Raw genomic sequence first — 21359 nt, 5'->3', positions numbered from 1 at the left:
GCTCGCCACATACTGCGTCCGCACGTTTGCACTTTATAAGGTACGATTGTGTGTTCAGATGTGTGTTCCTTAGTTAGTTAGCCTACGGTTTATCCTACAAACGCCTACAGACTGAAACGCTGTCAGGATTTCCTGATATTTCCTGGGTTTTCCAGTGCATATTCATTTGTTTTAACTATGTGATAATATTGCGAAAATCGCTATACAAACACAGGAGAGCGCCCCCTGGCCTTCTGGAGGTGATCTACAACTGTTCACGTCACCATTCTTAACTCACATGAAGACAATCACAGCTTTCACTAAATCTAATTTGATGTCGATCTATCATTCAGTCGTAGTGTGTGTGTGTGTGTTGAGAGTGATTCAGCCGAACGCTGTAGTTTTATGTCTGTGTTTTGCTCTCCAGAACGGCTCCAGTGAGAAGCGTGAGGTTCGTCAGTTTCAGTTCACGGCGTGGCCGGATCACGGCGTCCCCGAGCATCCCACACCATTTCTGGCCTTCCTGCGCAGAGTCAAATCCTGCAACCCGCCGGACGCCGGGCCCATGGTGGTGCACTGCAGGTCTGACACTCACTGTCTTTATATCAGCACCTACACTTCACGTATGTGTGTGATATTAATACCGCAGGGTGACAGGCATGTGTTTGAACTGTAATTGTTACTATGCATACAAGTGTGCACTGCTGTTCAAAAAGTTCACAGAATCCTGAAAAATGAGATACTCGTAGCACATCACAGACAACAATACCAATATTATCATAAATTCAGTTATATTGCAGGTCTGTTGAATGCTTGATTCTGATTGGCTGATGAGCATTTTAAGGTGTGCCATTATTTTCTGATAAACCCACAGCTGAAAATGAATGTGAAAACCATCTCGGAGGATATACTTAATATATTTTGGTGCAAACAGATTTATTAAACAGAAATATTTATTAAAATGATTTACATCAAATATCTTTTGAAATAAAGAAAACACATTTAAATTCATGCTAAATATAGCTAAAAATGTATTATATATTATATATTTTGCTCTTTTTAAAAATAAAATGTGTGTAATATTTTAATGCATCAATAGAAAATATTACGGTTAGATTTAAGAGGTTTAGTATTTGTATTATATATATACAGTATATATATATATATATATATATATATATATATATATATATATATATATATATATATATATACACAGTGTTTCCTCTGGGATATTTTCCAGCTGTGGTGGCAGTCCTTTTACACAGATCTTCCAACTACCTGTTGCGTTATTTCAATGACAAATGTCGTGAGCGCAGTATTACAAGTCGAGATGGCATTCATGTAATACGAGCATGCAAACCTCTTTGATTGTGCACCCATTTCCTCTGTTCGTGCACAACTTCTTGCACGCCCTAAAATACGCTTCTCAATCGCAGATTTTCTTGTGCGCTCTCAAATAAACGCTGCTGTAGTGCAGTTTAGTGTGTTTATGTGACGAGTATATCTCCAATGTTTTTTAGATTTGCTAGAAATATTTATGAATGTCTCCAGTAGACCTACAGTATGGAAAAAAAAGTTAGCTCTATTATATTTCACTTACAATTTGATATGTTTTGCTGCAATTATAACTCGCTATAAGAAAAGCAAAAACAACAACAACTGAAGGTTTTGAATGAGAAACTGTATTGTAGCTATGGTGGGAATGAGTTTTGGTGTGGCACCCCGCCATAGGAGAATAAATATAGCAGAGATGGATGGATGGATGGATGGATAGACAGATAGATGGATAGACAGACAGATAGACAGACAGATAGATAGATAGATAGATAGATAGATAGATAGATAGATAGATAGATAGATAGATAGATAGAAAGATAGATAGATAGATAGATAGATAGATAGATAGATAGATAGATAGATAGATAGATAGATAGATAGATAGATAGATAGATAGATAGATAGATAGATAGATAGATAGATAGATAGATAGTCTTTAAAATATTATGTGCTGTAAAATATTTAATTTCTTGCATCAGTATCATGTAATGGCATGTAATTTAGATTTAGCAGTGAAACCCAGTCTAGTTATTGGCCTGGGGTTTTAAACACACACTTTAATGAGACTCCACTGTGTGTCTCTATACAAAAATAAGAATAAATAAATAAAAGGGCTGCTTTGGGTGCGTGGCAGAAGATGAGGCACTCCTGCATTTATGGAGGACGCAGATATGAAACCATCTGTTACTTTCAGCTCTGAGCAGAAAAACATCAGGCATGCAAAAAAGACGAGCTTCCCATCGCTAAAAAACTGGCAGATAGAAAACAAGGATTAGTAAACCCTTAAAAATAACACATACGGCAGTTAATTAGAGCTCCCAGCGGAGCGCTGGAAATTGAAAAATCCTTATTTCCCCTCTTTTCTGTGCGAGCGCTGAATACGGGAATTAATATCATTCATTGGGACGCCGACTTTGAATTCCTTTCGGCTCAGATCAGATAAAGACTCGACAGCGAGACTTTAATCCGCTGGAAACACCGTCCCCTTCGTCTGACCATTAAAAAGCTCATTTTTCCAGTGTCAAAAAGTTGACACATCCTCCGGGAAGAGCGGGAAAGTTTTAAGCCGTGGGGTCATGTGATGGCAGGAGATTATATGTGCTGTTTGTCAGGAGAAACAAAAGAAACCGGTTCTGTTTTTCCTCCCGCTGCGCTTCTGGGTAATTAACAGTGCTGGAAACGAGCCATTTAGAGCTGTTAAACGGTTCTGAACTGAACCAACGTCCATTTTAAGGAAAATCTGTTTACTCGGCGGCCATATTTAATCGCCCTCCAGGCTACACTGCAAAAATGCCTCTCTTACTTAGAGTCTTTGTCTTGTTTCTCGTCCAAATACTCTTAAACCAAGAAGCGTTTTCAGGACGAGCACAAAATATTGTTTTGTTTTCAGAAATAATGAGAGAAACACAATGAGCCCAAACCGACAACACACACCGCTCCAAAACAAAAGCTAGCTAATATTCTCCATATAGTAGCACATTTACAGAGCATGTATTGAACCTGCAATGGTCTAGCACAGCATTATCCCACATCAAACTAACATATATTATAGTGCTTTTGTGCAGTACTATAGCAAAGTGCTTGAATTAATCTGTTGTGGTGATTCTACAGTTGCTATGGTAACACAACAACTACAGTAATTGATCTGTTGTGGGGATTCTACAGTTGCTATGGTTACACAACTACAGTAATTGATCTGTTGTGGGGATTCTACAGTTGCTATGGTAACACAACTACAGTCATTGATCTGTTGTGGTGATTCTACAGTTGCTATGGTAACACAACAACTACAGTAATTGATCTGTTGTGGGGATTCCATAGTTGCTATGGCAACACAAGGACCACAGTTATTGATCTGCTGTGGTGATTCTACAGTTGCTATGGTAACACAAAGGCTACAGTAATTGATCTGTTGTGGTGATTCTACAGTTGCTATAGTAACAATCGCTAAACTAATTGATTTGTTGTGGTGATTATATAGTTGCTATGGTATTACGACAACCACAGTAATTGATCTGTTGTGGGGATTCTACAGTTGCTATGGTAACAGTCACTAAACTAATTGATTTGTTGTGGGGATTCTATAGTTACTATGGCAACACGACTACAGCAACTGATCTTGTTGTGGTGATTCTACAGTTGCTATGGTAACACAACGGCTACAGTAGTTGATCTGTTGTGGTGATTCTACAGTTGCTAGGGTAGCAATCACTAAACTAATTGATCTGTTGTGGGGAATTCCATAGTTGCTATGGTAACACAACGACTACAGTAATTGATCTGTTGTGGGATTCTATAGTTGCTATGGTAACGCAAGGACTATAGTAATTGATCTGTTATGGGGATTATGTAGTTGCTATGGTAACACAACATTTATAGTAATATAAACAAATGACCCATTGCCGAAGTTTTCTACAACTAGAATCAGAATCAGAATCAGAATCAGTTTTTACAGGGTTTATTAAACCGCAGTACACCACAGTTTACTGTAGTAAAAACTGAAATATATCACAGTGTTTATTACAGTTGATCGGCTCATGCTGTTGTCTCATGCTCATCTTCTTTGGTGTTCAGCAGAGGAAAGAAAGTCAATCAGGTTTGGAGCAAGTGAAAGGAGAATAAATGATGACAGAATTGTTGGTTTTGGGTGAACTGACCCTTTAAATCAAGAAGCGTTTTCTAGACAAGCACAAAACATATTTATATATTTTCTGTGTTCTGAAATAATGAGTCAAAATGAAGTGAGTTTTTGATTAAAACATGCAAAATAATCTGCCAGTGTGGTCAGTGAAGTAATCTAATGTCAAATCAAAAAACAGATTGTATTTCTTCCTTCATTGGCAGATTACTTTGCATGTTTTAATGAAGAACTCACTTATCTCTGAACACAAGACTATATCTATGCTTGTCTAAATGCTTCTTGATTGAAGAGTTTGTAGATCTATGGACTAGTAACTCAGATTAAGAACAGCAGTGTGCTTGCATGTGTTATAACGCTGTGCTGGAGTGTGACAGACATCATGCGATCAATAGCGATGTCTCTCCGGCGTTTACCGCGGTCACCTGTAACCGCAGCCGGTCAGCCGTTATGCAGAGCAGAGAAGCTCCATCCAGCCGCATGATTGAATGTCAGCGAGGTCGAGAGACGGGTAAATCTGACACATCGGCCATTTCACGAGTGTGTTTGAGTGAACGCTGTCCAGAACACTCCCGCTCATATCAATACCTCAGAATCAATGGAGGAAAAGGCTTTCGCATCAGGAAAATTCAACAGTGGAAACTCAGTCTTCATATACTCTTTTATCTGTGAGTATAAACAATTGTATTGACTATCCCAACTAGGACTGGGTGACATGGCAAAACTGCAAACTCTATTTTTTTTTGGTCCCTACTGAACAGTAACGATAAATTTCGATATAATTTAATGCTTCCAGCTTTAAAACGATGACTGATTAAATGACCATTTATTGTTTATTAACATGAACAGATTACACTTTTGGCCTTAAATGAAAACAAATTGTAAAGTACATTTAAAAAGACTAATCTGTTTAAGGTCTGGCATTACCAGGTAAATTAAATGTGCAAAACATAAACAAAAAATATATACACTACAACTCCAGCAAGTCCAAACTAATTGTACAAGTTTCAGGGTTTTTTGGGTGATCCTTTTGTAGGTGATTGAATGTGTTGGTTGTGTTGCCAAACCATTGACATAGTTTTTTCTTCTTCCATCAAATAAACATAGCGGAAAATACGCATTTATAATGCTCCGCTGTTATTCCCATCAAAAACCTCTATCAACATGTTTAATACAAATCATTATTATAAAGATTACAGGTGCGTCCCAAATCGCATTATGCACTATTCTACGCCATTTTGTAAGACAAGGCAAGGCAAGTTTATTTCTATAGCACAGTTCATACACAGTGGCAATTCAAAGTGCTTTACATAAACAAGAATAAAAAAAGAAAAGTATAAGAAAATAAAAACAAATAATAAAATATGATAAATAAAAAACGATAAAAACAAATTTAAATGTGTTAAAACAGGTTATAAAAGAATGAAAAAGAAGAGAAAAACATAGTAGTTCGATCTGTCGGACGTAGCACAGTGCTCATTCAGTAAAGGCACAGCTAAACAGATACTCTAAATATTATAAGTGCACTGTAATTAGCAGGATGATGCACTCATTCAGCTGGTAAACAGAAGTGTTTAATGATGGACACACACTCACCAGCCACTGCTTTTCTCACGTAGCGCAAGAGGCGGAGCTATCGGGCGCTCATGTTGGGTTACTTTATTTATTTTGGATTGTGAGAGTAAAATTCTCCTATGAGAGTGATTATAGCGCCTCCCGGTGGTGAATGCCGTTATACTCATGGCAGGTATTATTTGGTAGTTTGGTCATTAATTTCACTAATTAGGCAACAGGCAAACATCGTCAGGGAAACGGTTTGAGTTTCCGCTTAGTAAAAAACCTGTTGAGTGTGTAAGGGCATAAGTACATAGTGGATAAGTGCATAGTGTACAGTGTCCCATTTGGGACGCAGCTTATGAGTCCAAACTTTTATTTTTACAGAAGCTATAAACAGACATGCATGCTGTGATTGTGGTGATGAGAGACAACACATCACATATATGTTGACTTATTTAAAGGCGCTGTATGTGAGCTTTTGACTCTTCTGAGCTGTACCTGAGCTGATCAGTTCATCCTGTTGTTCATCTGTGGGAAACAGAAGCTGTTTCTATTATATCAATTTGAGCTGTTGGTTAGGACAAAAACTCTTTTAATATGGAGAAGATTCCTTCTATCGGGTGCCGTTGCTTTTATTTAGAACACGACAAGTCAAGTCAGACTCGCTCCTCAATCTGGCAACCTGCGCTTGTGTTTGTTTTGATCCAGGAGTGCAATACCTAGCTCAACCACTGGGTGTCAAACTTACACACTGCACCTTTAATGTAGGCTATAGGCCTACTTTATATATATATCAGAGAGTTTGTGATGCAACAATGACAGTGTAGCATAATTAAATCCTTATTTTCTGTGAAGCGAAACAAACACTGCACAGTTGTGTAGCGGATGGGGATGCACAAAAATACACAGCATTCACATATTGTTGTTGGAAAAAAAAATTTGGAATGAATTTCGTTTAGTACAATTTGGTAGATCACATTTAAACTGTGGCCTTATTTTAATGCATTTGTGTGTCTGTGCGTGTTTAATGAAGATGCTTGTGCGTGTGTGTGTGTGTGTGTTCTTCAGCTCAAGTGCACCGTTGATTAAGAATCCTCTATGTATTCTGGTCTTCAGTAGGAAGTGCTCTAGCGCGAGTGTCTGTGCGTCTCTAATGAGTGAATGGTTCAGATCTCAGGTGTTTGCTGGAGAAGTCTCTGCGCTTGACGTCAGATGCGGCGCTTCAGGAAGTTCTCTAAGCTTTAGCCTCTTCAAAGTGACGGAAAGAGAAAGTAGATGGAGGCTTTTAGAGTCTGTCGATGGAGGTTAGAGAGGATAAATGGAGACTGTTTCTTGTCAAGTGAGCACAGGTGTACCGCAAGTCAAGAACAGCTTCATGTAAACTCCACAATCTCTGCCGTTATATAGTGTTTGACTGCGGTGATCAGGACAGCGGCACACTTTACTCACTGTAAGCTAAATTAATCAGAATATCTGAAAACTACGGTGGCTGAGAGAACTCAAATGCACTGCTAGTTAGGAAAACATGTATCTATTATCAAGAAAACACTAACAGATTGAGTTTGACAACACACACATACAGAAACACGCTGCTCGTTTAAAAGCAGATGCATAAAGGAAAACACTAACAAAATTTTTGAGCTTAGTTTTAAACAGTGGGCTACACTGAGCTACTTTTTAACAGTAGATGGCATTCTAGGCTAGTTTTTAACAGTCGGTAGCGCTCTAGGCTAATTTTTAACAGTTCTAAGCTTCTTTTTAACAGTAGATGGAGCTCTAGGCTAGTTTTAAACAGTAGATGGAGCTCTAGGCTAGTTTTTAACAGTAGATGGTGCTCTACGCTATTTTTTAGCAGCCGATGGTGCTCTACGCTAATTTTTAACAGTTCTAAGCTAGTGTTTAACAATAGATGGCATTCTAGGCTAGTTTTTAACAGTGGATGGCGCTCTAGGCTAGTTTTTAACAGTAGATGGAGCTTTTGGCAATTTTTTTAACAGTAGATGGCGCTCTAGGCTAGTTTTTAACAGTAGATGGCGCTCTAGGCTAGTTTTTAACAGTAGATGGCGCTCTAAGCAAATTTTTAACAGTTCGAAGCTATTTTTAACAGTAGATGGCGCTCTAAGCTACTTTATAACAGCAGATAGTGCTCTAAGCTAGTTTTTAACAGTTCTAAATTAGTTTTTAATAGTAGATGGCGCTCTAGGCTAATTTTTAACAGTCACTGGCACTTTAAGCCAATTTTTAACAGTACTAGACTATTTTTTAACATTAGATGGCGTTCAAGGCTAGTTCTTAACAGTTGATGGTGCACTAAGCCAATTTTTCACAGTTATAAGCTAGTTTTTAATAGTAGATGGTGCTCTAGGCTAGGTTTTAACATCAGATAGAGCCCTAAGCTAGTTTTTAACAGTTCTAAGCTAGTTTTTAATTCTAGATGGCACTCTAGGTTAGTTTTAAATATTCAATGGCGCTCTAAGCTAATTTTTAAAAGTTTAAAGCTAGTTTTTTAACAGCAGATCACAATTTAGGCAAGTTTTTAACAGCAGATGGTGTTCTAGACTAGTTTTTTACAGTGGATGGCGCTCTAAGTTTTTAACAGTACATAGTGTTCTAAGCTAGTTTTTAACAGCAGATGGTGCTCTAGGCTGGTGTTTTTAACAGTGGATGGCGATCTAGGCCAGTTTTTAACAGTAGTTAGCGTTCTAAGCTAGTGTTTAACAGTAGATGGCGCTTTAGGCCAGTTTTTAACAGTAGATGGCTCTCTAGGCTAGTTTTTAACAATAGATAGCGTTCTAAGGCAGTGTTTAACAGTAGATGGCGCTCCAGGCCAGTTTTTAACAGTAAATAGCGCTCTAAGCTAGTGTTTAACAGTAGATGGCGCTTTAGGCCAGTTTTTAACAGTAGATAGCGCTCTAAGCTAGTGTTTAACAGTAGATGGCGCTTTAGGCCAGTTTTTAACAGTAGATAGCGCTCTAAGCTAGTGTTTAACAGTAGATGGCGCTTTAGGCCAGTTTTTAACAGTAGATAGCGCTCTAAGGCAGTATTTAACAGTAGATGGCGCTCTAGGCTAGTGTTTTTAACAGTGAATGGCGATCTAGGCCAGTTTTTAACAGTAGTTAGCGTTCTAAGCTAGTTTTTAAAAGTAGATGGCGATCTTGGCCAGTTTTTAACAGTAGATGGCTCTCTAGGCTAGTTTTTACCAATAGATAGCGTTCTAAGCTAGTGTTTAACAGTAGATGGCGCTTTAGGCCAGGTTTTAACAGTAGATAGCGCTCTAAGGCAGTATTTAACAGTAGATAGCGCTCTAAGGCAGTGTTTAACAGTAGATGGCGCTCCAGGCCAGTTTTTAACAGTAGATAGCGCTCTAAGCTAGTGTTTAACAGTAGATGGCGCTTTAGGCCAGTTTTTAACAGTAGATAGCGCTCTAAGGCAGTGTTTAACAGTAGATGGCGCTCTAGGCTAGTGTTTTTAACAGTGAATGGCGATCTAGGCCAGTTTTTAACAGTAGTTAGCGTTCTAAGCTAGTTTTTAACAGTAGATGGCGATCTTGGCTAGTTTTTAACAGTAGATGGCTCTCTAGGCTAGTTTTTACCAATAGATAGCGTTCTAAGCTAGTGTTTAACAGTAGATGGCGATCTTGGCCAGTGTTTAACAGTAGATGGCGCTCTAGGCAATTTTTTTTATCAGTAGACGGTCCTCTAGGCTGGTTTTTAGTTTGTTGTTTGTGTGTGTGTATTGTGAGAATTTGTGTGTTGTCAAATATATAAAGATGTTTTCTCACTTTAGTGTTTTTCTAATGCCTTCCTGCTGGAATGACTTGCCATTTTTAAGAAACATCTTGGGTATTGTTTCATCAATGCTTAATCATTGAATTACCAAACAATAGCACTCCATACTTATTTGCATCAGACACTTTCCTTTAACAGGTCATGTTTTTGGGAAATCATTGAGCAATACTGAGTGTGCTTCATGTGGATGAGTGGGCTGATAAACCACATGCCGTTTTCCTCTCCATACACTGAAAAAAAGTGTTGCATGCAAAACTGTTGCAAACTATTTATTTGTGTTGAATTTAAACAAACAAATTACATTTATTAATTATCAACTTAATTTGTTTGTTTAAATTTAGCCCAAATAAATTGTTTACAACCACTTAATGTAAAAAAATTGAGTGAATCCAAGGAATCATCTTTGAATAATTGTTTTCAGTGTATGCACCAGACACTTTCTTATAAAGGCTTTGAATAACATAACAACTGCTCAACTAACTCAGGCTTATCATGGCCTTTACTGTATATACTCCTGCTCTCTGGTCAGTTGAAGAGCTCCTTTTTTCTCAATTATAAGTCCGTTTGGATAAATGTGAATAAATGTGAATGTGTTTTCATAACTTCTGATTTTCTCCTCATCAAGCGTCTGTGCTCTTCTTTCTCTGGTATTTTCAGTGCTGGCGTGGGTCGGACGGGCTGCTTTATTGTCATCGACGCCATGCTGGAGCGAATTAAACATGAGAAAACGGTGGATATTTATGGTCACGTGACGCTCATGCGTGCGCAGAGGAACTACATGGTCCAGACGGAGGATCAGTACGTGTTCATTCACGACTCGCTGCAGGAGGCCGTAAACTGCGGGACCACCGAAGTACCGGCCCGAAACCTGTACGCCTACATCCAGAAGCTGACGCAGATCGAGTCCGGAGAGAACGTCACCGGCATGGAGCTCGAGTTCAAGGTAAATGCAGTATGCAGTTTTTATTTTATTTCATATTTATTTCTTGACGGCACGATGGCTCAGTGGTTAGCACTGTGGCCTCACTGCAAAAAGGTCGCTGGTTCGAGTCCCGGCTGGGTCAGTTGGTGTTTCTGTGTGGAGTTTGCATGTTCTCCCCGTGTTGGCGTGGGTTTCCTCCGGGTGCTCCGGTTTCCCCCACAGTCCAAACACATGTGCTATAGGGGAACTGATGGACTAAATTGGCCGTAGTGTATGAGTGTGTGTGTGTGAATGAGTGTGTATGGGTGTTTCCCAGTACTGGGTTGCACCTGGAAAGGCATCCGCTGTGTAAAACATATGCTGGAATAGTTGGCGGTTCATTCCGCTGTGGCGACCCCTGATAGATAAGGGACTAAGTTGATCAAAAATGAATGAATGAATATTTGCTGGCAGTTTTTCAGGAAGTGATGATTTCGTTCTCTTTGACTCATTGGCTGGAAACGCTTTGCCATGATTGTAACGGCGTTTGCTCTGTTTCCCGCAGCGGTTAGCGAACACGAAAGCTCACACTTCGCGGTTCATCAGTGCCAATCTGCCCTGCAACAAATTCAAGAACCGGCTGGTGAACATCATGCCATACGAGTCGACGCGCGTGTGTCTGCAGCCGATCCGTGGCGTGGAGGGCTCCGACTACATCAACGGCAGCTTCATCGACGGATACAGGTGAGACAACCACGACAATTCAGAACGATCTAATTTAGTGGCTAAATCGCATCAGTCTCATTTGTACAATTTAGTGCGATTTGCTCAATGAGGGTTGGGTTTAGGGGCGGGGTTTGGTGCCACGCCTCCTTTTAAAAGTCCCAGCTAGTGAAGCTGACAGTGTTTTTCTGTCCATGTGATCAGGCAGCAGAAGGCCTACATCGCCACACAGGGTCCTTTAGCTGAAACCACAGAAGACTTCTGGAGGATGCTCTGGGAACACAACTCCACCATCGTGGTGATGTTGACCAAACTCAGAGAGATGGGCAGAGTGAGTGTTAATGTACAGATGAATGAATAACTAAGACAAATCAATATATATGAACATGCACTCTTTTTTTTAAAGGTTGAAGATATGGATATTTGCACATATAAATCGGTCAAATATTGCTAGAAAATACCACACAAAATTAAAAATAAATTGCAAAAATAAAGCATTGGATTAAATTAAAGATTTGAAGAATGTAAATTGTGTTAATTGAAATATTTATGTAAAGGAAAAATGGAAATCCTGGAAAATTATATATTAATAGATAATAATAGAAAATAGACTAATAATATTTGATAATATACTAGAAATATTACATAATGTTGAGCAGCAGAAAATATTGTGAGTAATTGTATGTTATACAAAAATATTTAAGCTGTTTTTTTTGTCAAATTGAACTTTAAATTCAATATTTGCAAAATTTTCATCATTAAAAACAATAAATTAAAGTATATACATTGCTTGTAAATTTTCTATATGTATATATAGAGCTGGCAGCTAGCTCTCTGCAACTCTCACATGGTCACCCACTGAAGCTAAGCAGGGCTGCGCCTGGTGAGTACCTGGATGGGAGACCACATGGGAAAGCTAGGTTGCTGCCGGAAGTGGTGTTAGTGATACCAGCAGGGGGCGCTCAACCTGTGGTCTGTGTGGCTTCTAATGCCCCAGTATAGCGACGGGGACACTATAATGCTCATTAATTCGAGCTCCTGACTCATTAATAATCCCATGATGTTCTTGGAAAAATGTAAGGGTTTAATCCCGACATCCTGGCCAAATTTGCCCGTTGGCCTCTGTCCATCAAGGCCTCCTTACCATCCCATATCATATCATAATAAAGTCTCATGATTTTCCATTTCAACCTCAAATTGTATTTAATTTTATTTTTTATTTAAAATTACATTTTCATGCAAAAAAAATACAAATTCCAGGAGACCAAACAAAACTGATCACTCATTTACATAATGTAAAATAAGTAAATTATTAAATCAGCATCAATATACAATGACGTTTGTATTAAAAGGCAACATTAAGCTTGATTTGTCATTTGAATTAATTATCTTTATTGTATTTTCTTCATTTTATTTTCCCTGTTAATGAACGCTGATGTCAGTGTATTCTCCTGCTGTTGTACACTAATGCTTCATCTGTGTTTGTGTGCGCGTGTGTGTGTGTTTCCAGGAGAAGTGCCATCAGTACTGGCCCGCGGAGCGATCGGCCAGATATCAGTACTTTGTGGTGGATCCAATGGCCGAATACAACATGCCGCAGTACATCCTGAGAGAGTTTAAAGTGACGGACGCGCGGGTGAGAAAACAGACATTCAGCTGACAGACCGAAAGCTCTGTTATCTGGAAAACACAAAACCAGCAGAGAAATGTGAACTCTGAGCTGCTCGTCAGGAGCTTTACAGTCGCCCACAGCGGAGGAATTAATCAAACCACACGCGTCTGGGATGTGGGCGACTGAATATATATAAATGTGGAAATATATAGCTGACAGAGACACACAGAAAACCACACCAGACTGTTTCATATCATGTAAATATCACATTCAGCCATGTATAAGACTCATTCCAGAAATGTGGGAATATTTCACGCATTATCCATTCATTTTTCTTGAACTTAAATAGCAGTATATGTATAATTTACAGTAAAATGAGTACAATATTATTGCAAAATAATGCTTAAATGTGATAGGGAAGATTTGATTTTGTTAATAATTGTTGCTCGACTTAATGTTAAACGGTTTACAATGTAACAGAGTTGAGGATAACAGAGTTGACGAAAAAAGAGTTGACGGTAACAGAGTTGATGATAACAGAGTTAACAGTAACAAAGTTGACTGACAGTGTTGATGGTAACAGAGCTGACAATGACAAAGTTGATGATAACATTTGACGATAACAGAGTTGACGATAACAGAGTTAACAGTGACAGAGTTGAGGGTAACAGAGTTGATGATAACAGAGTTGATAATGACAGAGTTAACAGTAACAGAGTTGACAATGACAAAGTTGATGATAACATTTGACGATAACAGAGTGGACGATAACAGAGTTGATGATAGCAGAGTTGAGGGTAACAAAGTTGACTAACATAGTTGATAATAACAGAGTTGACTAACATAGTTGACGATAACAGAGTTAACGGTAACAGAGTTGACAATGACAGAGCTGACAATGACAAAGTTGATGATAACATTTGACGATAACAGAGTTGACGATAACAGAGTTGACTAATATAGTTGAGGATAACAGCGTTGACTAACATAGTTGACGATAACATAGTTGACGATAACATAGTTGACGATAACAGAGTTGACTAATATAGTTGAGGATAACAGAGTTGACGATAACAGAGTTGACTAACATAGTTGACGATAACAGAGTTGATGATAACAGAGTTGACGATAACAGAGTTGACTAACATAGTTGACGATAACAGAGTTGATGATAACAGAGTTGACGATAACAGAGTTTACTAGCATAGTTGACAATAACAGAGTTGACGATAACAGAGTTGACGATAACAGAGTTGATGATAACAGAGTTGACGATAACAGAGTTGACTAACATAGTTGACGATAACAGAGTTGATGATAACAGAGTTGACGATAACAGAGTTGACTAACATAGTTGACGATAACAGAGTTGATGATAACAGAGTTGACGATAACAGAGTTTACTAGCATAGTTGACAATAACAGAGTTGAGGATAACAGAGTTGATGATAACAGAGTTGAAGATAACAGAGTTGAAGATAACAGAGTTGATGATAACAGAGTTGACTAACATAGTTGACAATAACAGAGTTGACGATAACAGAATTGACGATAACAGAATTGACGATAACAGAATTGATGATAACAGAGTTGAGGATAACAGAGTTGAAGATAACATAGTTGACAATAACAGAGTTGAGGATAACAGAGTTGATGATAACAGAGTTGACTAACATAGTTGACAATAACAGAATTGACGATAACAGAATTGACGATAACAGAATTGAGGATAACAGAGTTGAAGATAACATAGTTGAAGATAACAGAGTTGAAGATAACAGAGTTGATGATAACAGAGTTGACTAACATAGTTGACAATAACAGAGTTGACGATAACAGAATTGACGATAACAGAATTGACGATAACAGAATTGATGATAACAGAGTTGAGGATAACAGAGTTGAAGATAACATAGTTGACAATAACAGAGTTGAGGATAACAGAGTTGAAGATAACATAGTTGACAATAACAGAGTTGAGGATAACAGAGTTGATGATAACAGAGTTGACTAACATAGTTGACAATAACAGAATTGACGATAACAGAATTGACGATAACAGAATTGAGGATAACAGAGTTGAAGATAACATAGTTGACAATAACAGAGTTGAGGATAACAGAGTTGATAGTAACAGAGTTGACAATAAAGTATAAATTAAAAAGCAAAGTGTAAATTGACAAAAAAAGTTATACAATAGAACTGAACAAATGAATCCCTGTGTAGCCTCCATTACGGCTCATTTTCACCAGGGTCACATGACTGAAAACTATCAATTAATGAGACGTCTTATCAATGGTGGGAAAACAGTGCACATAAATCTGGAGAAACGCTGCAGATCTTTATTTTGGCCTGTTCTCGATGTTTCAGGATGGACAGTCGCGGACCGTCAGGCAGTTTCAGTTCACAGACTGGCCAGAACAAGGAGTGCCAAAATCAGGGGAAGGTTTTATCGACTTCATCGGCCAAGTGCATAAAACAAAAGAGCAGTTCGGTCAGGACGGACCCATTTCAGTCCACTGTAGGTAAGAAAACACCGGGCAGACGAGCAGAGGACGCCTTCCATCGGTACAATAGATGGAAATACATCTTAGTCTCTGATAACTAATTATTATCTGATATCAAACAGCTGAGTGTAAGAGACAGATGATTTAATTACTGCAGATGTTGTGTACTGATGAGCTGTTGTGTGTGTGTGTGTGTGTGCAGTGCCGGTGTGGGCAGGACAGGGGTCTTCATCACACTCAGTATAGTTCTGGAGCGGATGCGCTATGAAGGAGTCGTGGACATCTTCCAGACCGTCAAGATGCTGAGAACGCAGCGGCCGGCGATGGTCCAGACTGAAGTAAAAACACACTCATACACGATACTCACAATCACTTACACACAAACACACACACAAAGATGTGAAATGTTGTTGTGTCAGTCCTTCAGTCCGTCAGTCCATCAGTCCATCATCACAGTGCTTCAGTATTCTTCTTCTTCTATTATTATTCCCTCCAGAACTGTCTTGAGCATCAGTCTGCGCCCACGTCTCACGCCTCCAAAAGCCACCGCGTTCATTGCATTTTGTCTTCTGAGGCGCAGGTCATTTATTAGAGGAGAACAAACACCACAGTGGTGAATCCCAACAGTGCAGCACACTCTACTTCTCTTAGTGATATCTGTGCAGGAGCAGCAGGAGCTGAGGAGGTTATGCCCTACTGTGCATCACTGGAAGAAAACGCTGCTTTATTCACTAATATTTTATGCGATATTACAGTTTTGGGTGGAAACATAGCTAATGAAACATCCTGAAATCAGCCCATAACACACAAACACACACAGACACACACACACACACACACACGGGTCAGCTTTGAGATTGGTCTTTCTCAAGTTTCCTTCAGAATTGAGTTTGTGTCGCTGATGAGGTGCAAGCGCAGCTTTGTTCGTCCTGCAAACGCTGGTTCTCATTTATAACGACAAACCCTTCAGGTTAGCCATGCAAATTGGTTCAGATAAGCAATTTCACAGCTAACCCTCACAATGGCCTTTTCCAGCGTCAATGGGGGGAAATTATTTTCCGCGATCAATGCGGACAGCGAGGTGATGAGGCTCGAATATCACGCTCCGCACAACACAATCCCTTCTTTTCACGCGTGGCACAAAAGCGGTGGCATTAGAACTGCAGGAGCGTCGCGCCACACACCGCTTTCACAGAGAACAGAACAGAAGAGAAGAGCCACACTACAGTTATTTCAGAAAAATCCATACCAGCTGCTCAGAGGAGCACAACACTGTTTACCCTGAACTCTCACATGATCAAAAATACTATGGTGATTATGGTAAATACTGTGACTGTGGTAAACTGATAACTATATAGTTGCCAAAGTAACACAACAATTATATTAATTGAACTGTTGTGGTCATTCTATAGTTGCTATGGTAACACAACAGCTATAGTAATTGATCTGCTGTGGCGATTCTATTGTTGCTATGGTAACACAACAACTATAGTAATCGATCTGCTGTGGCGATTCTATTGTTGCTATGGTAACGTGACTACTATAGTAATCAATCTGGTGGCAATTCTATTTTTGCTATGGTAACACGACTACTATAGTAAACAATCTGCTGTGGCGATTCTATTGTTGCTATGGTAACACAACTACTATAGTAATTATTCTGCTGTGGCGATTCTATTGTTGCTATGGTAACACAACAACTATAGTAATCGATCTGCTGTGGCGATTCTATTGTTGCTATGGTAACATGACTACTATAGTAATCAATCTGGTGGCAATTCTATTTTTGCTATGGTAACACGACTACTATAGTAAACAATCTGCTGTGGCGATTCTATTGTTGCTATGGTAACACAACTACTATAGTAATTATTCTGCTGTGGCGATTCTATTGTTGCTATGGTAACACAACAGCTGTAGCAATGGATCTGTTTTGGGGATTCTATAGTTGCTATAGTAACATAACCACTTTTGTAATTGAGCTGTTGTGGTTATTCTATAGTTGCCACGATAACACAACAACTATTGTAGTTGGTCTAATGTGCTAATTCTATAGTTGCCTTGGTAACACAACAGTTATATTAATTGAACTGTTGTGGTCATTCTATACAGTATATTACACTACAATACAACACAGTTTACTGTAGTAAAAACTAAAGTATACTACAGTATTATTATAGTTACAATTTAATTTAAATACATACAATTTAAAAATGCATGCAAATTTTAGCTGTACTGATGTGTACGTGATGTGTTTCGTCATGCGTTTTCTATTTGAGCACCCAAACGTGTGTGACTGTATAAAGCCGATTAAGCTAACGTTACTAGAGTTAGCATTAGTATCATCTATTCAAGTTGTAGCGGGATTTGACAGGGATTTTGAGAGATGGCTACTTTCTTGTGAGTGTGCAGGGTTTCAGTGCAGCAAGTAGACACCCCCCCCAACAATTGGACACGCCCCCAGCATTTGAAAGCAGGGATTCCTGTAAATGTATTAATTTATTTTAGTTACTTACTATTTTATTAGCGTTTAAGTTTGGTTGTGTTGTTAATAGCATATTTTTTCTGTTGTGCGACACCTGACATAGTACATAAAATTTGAATAATATCTCTCTCTCTCTCTGTTTTTGTCTCTCTCAGGATCAGTACCAGTTTTGTTACAGAGCCGGGTTGGAGTATCTAGGGAGCTTCGACCACTATGCAACATAAGATCTCGGTCACGCTGTCAGGGAGACGCATCGGCCATCGGACATCCAGCGGTCATTTAATTCTTCTGAGCCATAAATACCTGCTTGTGAAAAGAACTTAAACTCTTCGATTACATGTTGGATGTGCAACGTAAACCTAGAAATACTTACAAAAGACAATAACAGACAAACATCCAGGTGGACCAAGACAAAAAATCACCCCGATCTGAAAATAACCAATACGTGAATAAAGAAATAGTAATAATAATAATAATAATAATAATAAAGAGGTGAATCTGAAGCGGAATAATCGCTGCTGGGAGGATTCATGAAACTGTGGATGTGCTGAAGCATTTAGTGAGACGGGGAGCTCGATATACACATCAGACGGAAGAGTTTGGTTTAATTCACAATCAATAAGAGGAGAAACGTCACGGATGAAGAAAGGAGACTTCATCATCATCATCATCATCATCATCATCATCACGAAGACAGAAAGAAAGCTAAACAAACTCAACTACAGTACTAACCTGATGGTTCTGGAGAGAAACAACACAATAACTCATACCGGCTTCCGTTGAGCGTTTCCTCACCGTGTCTCACATTCTTCTGTTTTTTATGACGGAGATCTGCTCAGACTGAGCGTGTCTTGCTTTCCACCATTTTTCTCGCTCTGGTTTCGTTCTGGCGTCCCGATGTCTGCACTTTTTCCCGTCGCCGTTTTTCGCTGGTGGTCTGTGGCATCAGTTTTCTGTGTGCGCCGTGAATCATGGGGTGGGCAGAGTATAAAGGTTAGAAGATATCTCAGTTCTTCCATGAGCAGAGAGAGATATTACAGAGAAGATGTCTTTATTTATATAACGTCCAAAATGTATATTCACAAAGCATAAGATAGATATATAGATATATAAATGATAATATATGGAGATGATGGTGGGTTTTGTGTACATCCGCTGGAATGCACATCAGACGGACTCATCTTTTCTTGTGCAATAAATCGAGTTTCTACAGCCGAGGGTTTTGGCGGACGATCGTCGTCATACATTCATCGTCCACACGTAATAAAAGACGTCCATGTGTTCATTCGTTTGCATTTAGAGTGCCTTATATTTATGCCTGTTCTTTTTTACGATATTCATTTAATGACGTGTATAGTTTCGGTAGTTCATGTACGAGTATTTATCGATTGATTTCCCACGCGTACCGATTTATATTATAGAAAATTATATATGCAAATACGTAACTCCATCATTACTGTTTAATTTCTGTGGCCTTAACTTGGCTCAGAGAAAAGAAAAAAAGACAAGGGTGCGAAAAGAAAGGTGTTTGATCACCGCCAGGCCCGATACTGTTAAATCATTTCTGTCATATTTCTTATTGGAAGCATTTGAGTTCTCAAACGAATCTTGAGGATATTCGCCAAAAAAAGCAAACTTCGGTTGTGGAAAATGACATTCAAATAAATCACTAAGAATTATTATATACCTTCTGTGTTTTTAGCATGGGAATTACAGCCATTTGATCAAAATAGCAAGTTGTTGACAATGAAAAATGACATTAAAATAAACCAATGAGAAGAATGATATACTTTTTAAAGAGCAAGTTTTAGAGTCAGATTCCCAGCTATTTCCAAAATTAGCTCATTTTTGTTGTTGGCAATGGAAAATGATGTCAAAATAAACCACTGAGAAGCATTATATATTTTCTGTATATCCAATACAAAGTTTAAGCATCAGATTTCCAGCTATTTTAGCTCATTTTCGTTTGGCGATGGAAAATGACGCCAAATTAAGCCTCTGTGAAGATTTATCCACCTTCTGTCTATTCAATACAAAGCTGTAGCATCAAATTCCCAGCTATTATTGTTGGTGATGACAAATGACGTCAAAATAAACCATTGAGCAGAATTATATACCTTCTGTCTTTTTAAAGACCAAGTTTTAGCATCAGATTCCCAGCTGTTTTATCAAAAATAGCTAATTATTGTTGTTGGCGATGGAAAATAATGTCAAAATAAACATTGAGAAGAATCTTATACCTTCTGTCTATTTAAAGACCAAGTTTTAGCATTAGCTTCGAAGCTATTTTAAAAAACACTCAATTATTATTGTTGGCAGTGAAAATTGACGTCAGAAGACACCATTGAGAAGTGTTGTACACTTTCTGTCATTTTAAGACCAAGTTTTAGCATCAGATTCCAAGACATTTTAGCAAATATTTGTTCTTTGCGACAGAAAATGACATCAAAATTCAAAGAATCAATCCCACAGAGCTCTAAACGATAATCTATCGTCATTTTATGTACAAAAATGAAATAATATTAAGATTGGACACCTGAACCTCTTTGTGGATGTGCATTCCAGATGCTTTTCCCCTTTCTTGTTCCAAATGAAGCGTTTTGTTGTTGTTTTTTCGATTGTTTCCATCGTCAGTGTCGAACAGCGGAACTGTCAGTTCTCGGATCTGCTCCACATCGGCTTTTCTTTCCGCTTCTGGATCTTTTTTGAATATGCATGAGTTGACCTGCAGTGGGCGCGAGTAGGAAGAATTGCACTTTGTATCTCTTTATCTCTATGCACTGCCCTACTGATTCCGCACCCATTACGGATTTTACTTGAACCCGACTGTACCAATCTCCTTCAAACTTCACTTGGTGTGTATGTAAATAACACGGAAAAGAGACTACCCAAGTAATAAGAGGAAAAAAAAAAAGAAGAAAAAAAAGAAAGTGTCTCTCGAGCAGGACTGAAGTGTTTCAGATCAACACGTGGTGTTTCTCAGCTCCCTGTTACTCTCACATCTGGATGCATAGACTGAAACTAATTCAACTCAATTGTAAAGAAAAAATGGCTTGTTGAAAAAAAAAAAGAATCATAAAATTACCTCTAATTAGTTGTAAATGTAAACTGTTTTTTGATTTGATTTGATTTATTTTTCTTTCTCTCTCTCTGAATGAATGGAGTGCTTTTTATTTTCATACTTAGATGACATTGGTGAAAAGACACATCTGTACGAGAAGCCGTCCTTCTGTACTTTGCTGACACAAGTTCCATTTGTTATAAATGAATTCTATTAAAAAATGTAAGTGTTATGCACATGCGCTTCCTTCATTCCGTCCAGTGAAACTCACTTGGTTTATATGTATATAATTCATTTAGTTTTTACTTGCTTTTCAGAACCAGTATTTTTCTGGTCCTGTACAAAACACTGCAACATGACTGTAAATGTGAAATGGGTCGGTTATACTAATGTTGTTTGCTAGTTGTAATATTTGGATTTAAAAAAATATAGAAAATAATGTATTATTTATTTAAAATAATGCAGATGACGATTATCATGAGTACTCATTAACTGAGGCAGGGTGGAAGTAAATGCTTAAGGTTAATAACAGGGTCTAAAACTAAGCC

General features: G+C 38.4%; 1 protein-coding gene across 29 annotated transcripts in view; it reads left to right on the top strand.

Annotated features, from left to right (window-relative positions):
- The window catches only part of LOC130232565 (receptor-type tyrosine-protein phosphatase delta-like), a 389872-nt gene extending 368825 nt beyond the window's left edge, over positions 1–21047 (top strand). For all 29 annotated transcript variants that reach the window (XM_056462519.1, XM_056462527.1, XM_056462526.1 and 26 more), the window contains 9 exons: positions 1–40; positions 407–561; positions 10180–10465; positions 10989–11167; positions 11351–11477; positions 12657–12782; positions 15129–15283; positions 15468–15603; positions 17906–21047. The exon at positions 1–40 is cut by the window's left edge and continues 80 nt beyond it. In XM_056462519.1, the coding sequence (XP_056318494.1) occupies positions 1–40; positions 407–561; positions 10180–10465; positions 10989–11167; positions 11351–11477; positions 12657–12782; positions 15129–15283; positions 15468–15603; positions 17906–17974 (1273 nt within the window). In that variant the 3' untranslated portion in view covers positions 17975–21047. The remainder of the gene's footprint in view (positions 41–406; positions 562–10179; positions 10466–10988; positions 11168–11350; positions 11478–12656; positions 12783–15128; positions 15284–15467; positions 15604–17905) is intronic.
- The last annotated feature ends 312 nt before the right edge of the window (positions 21048–21359 follow it).

The sequence above is a fragment of the Danio aesculapii genome, chromosome 7, assembly GCF_903798145.1.
Source record: "Danio aesculapii chromosome 7, fDanAes4.1, whole genome shotgun sequence".
NCBI lineage: Eukaryota > Metazoa > Chordata > Actinopteri > Cypriniformes > Danionidae > Danio > Danio aesculapii.
The sequence above is the reverse complement of the archived record's forward strand: the minus strand, read 5'-3'. Positions and strand labels throughout refer to the sequence as shown.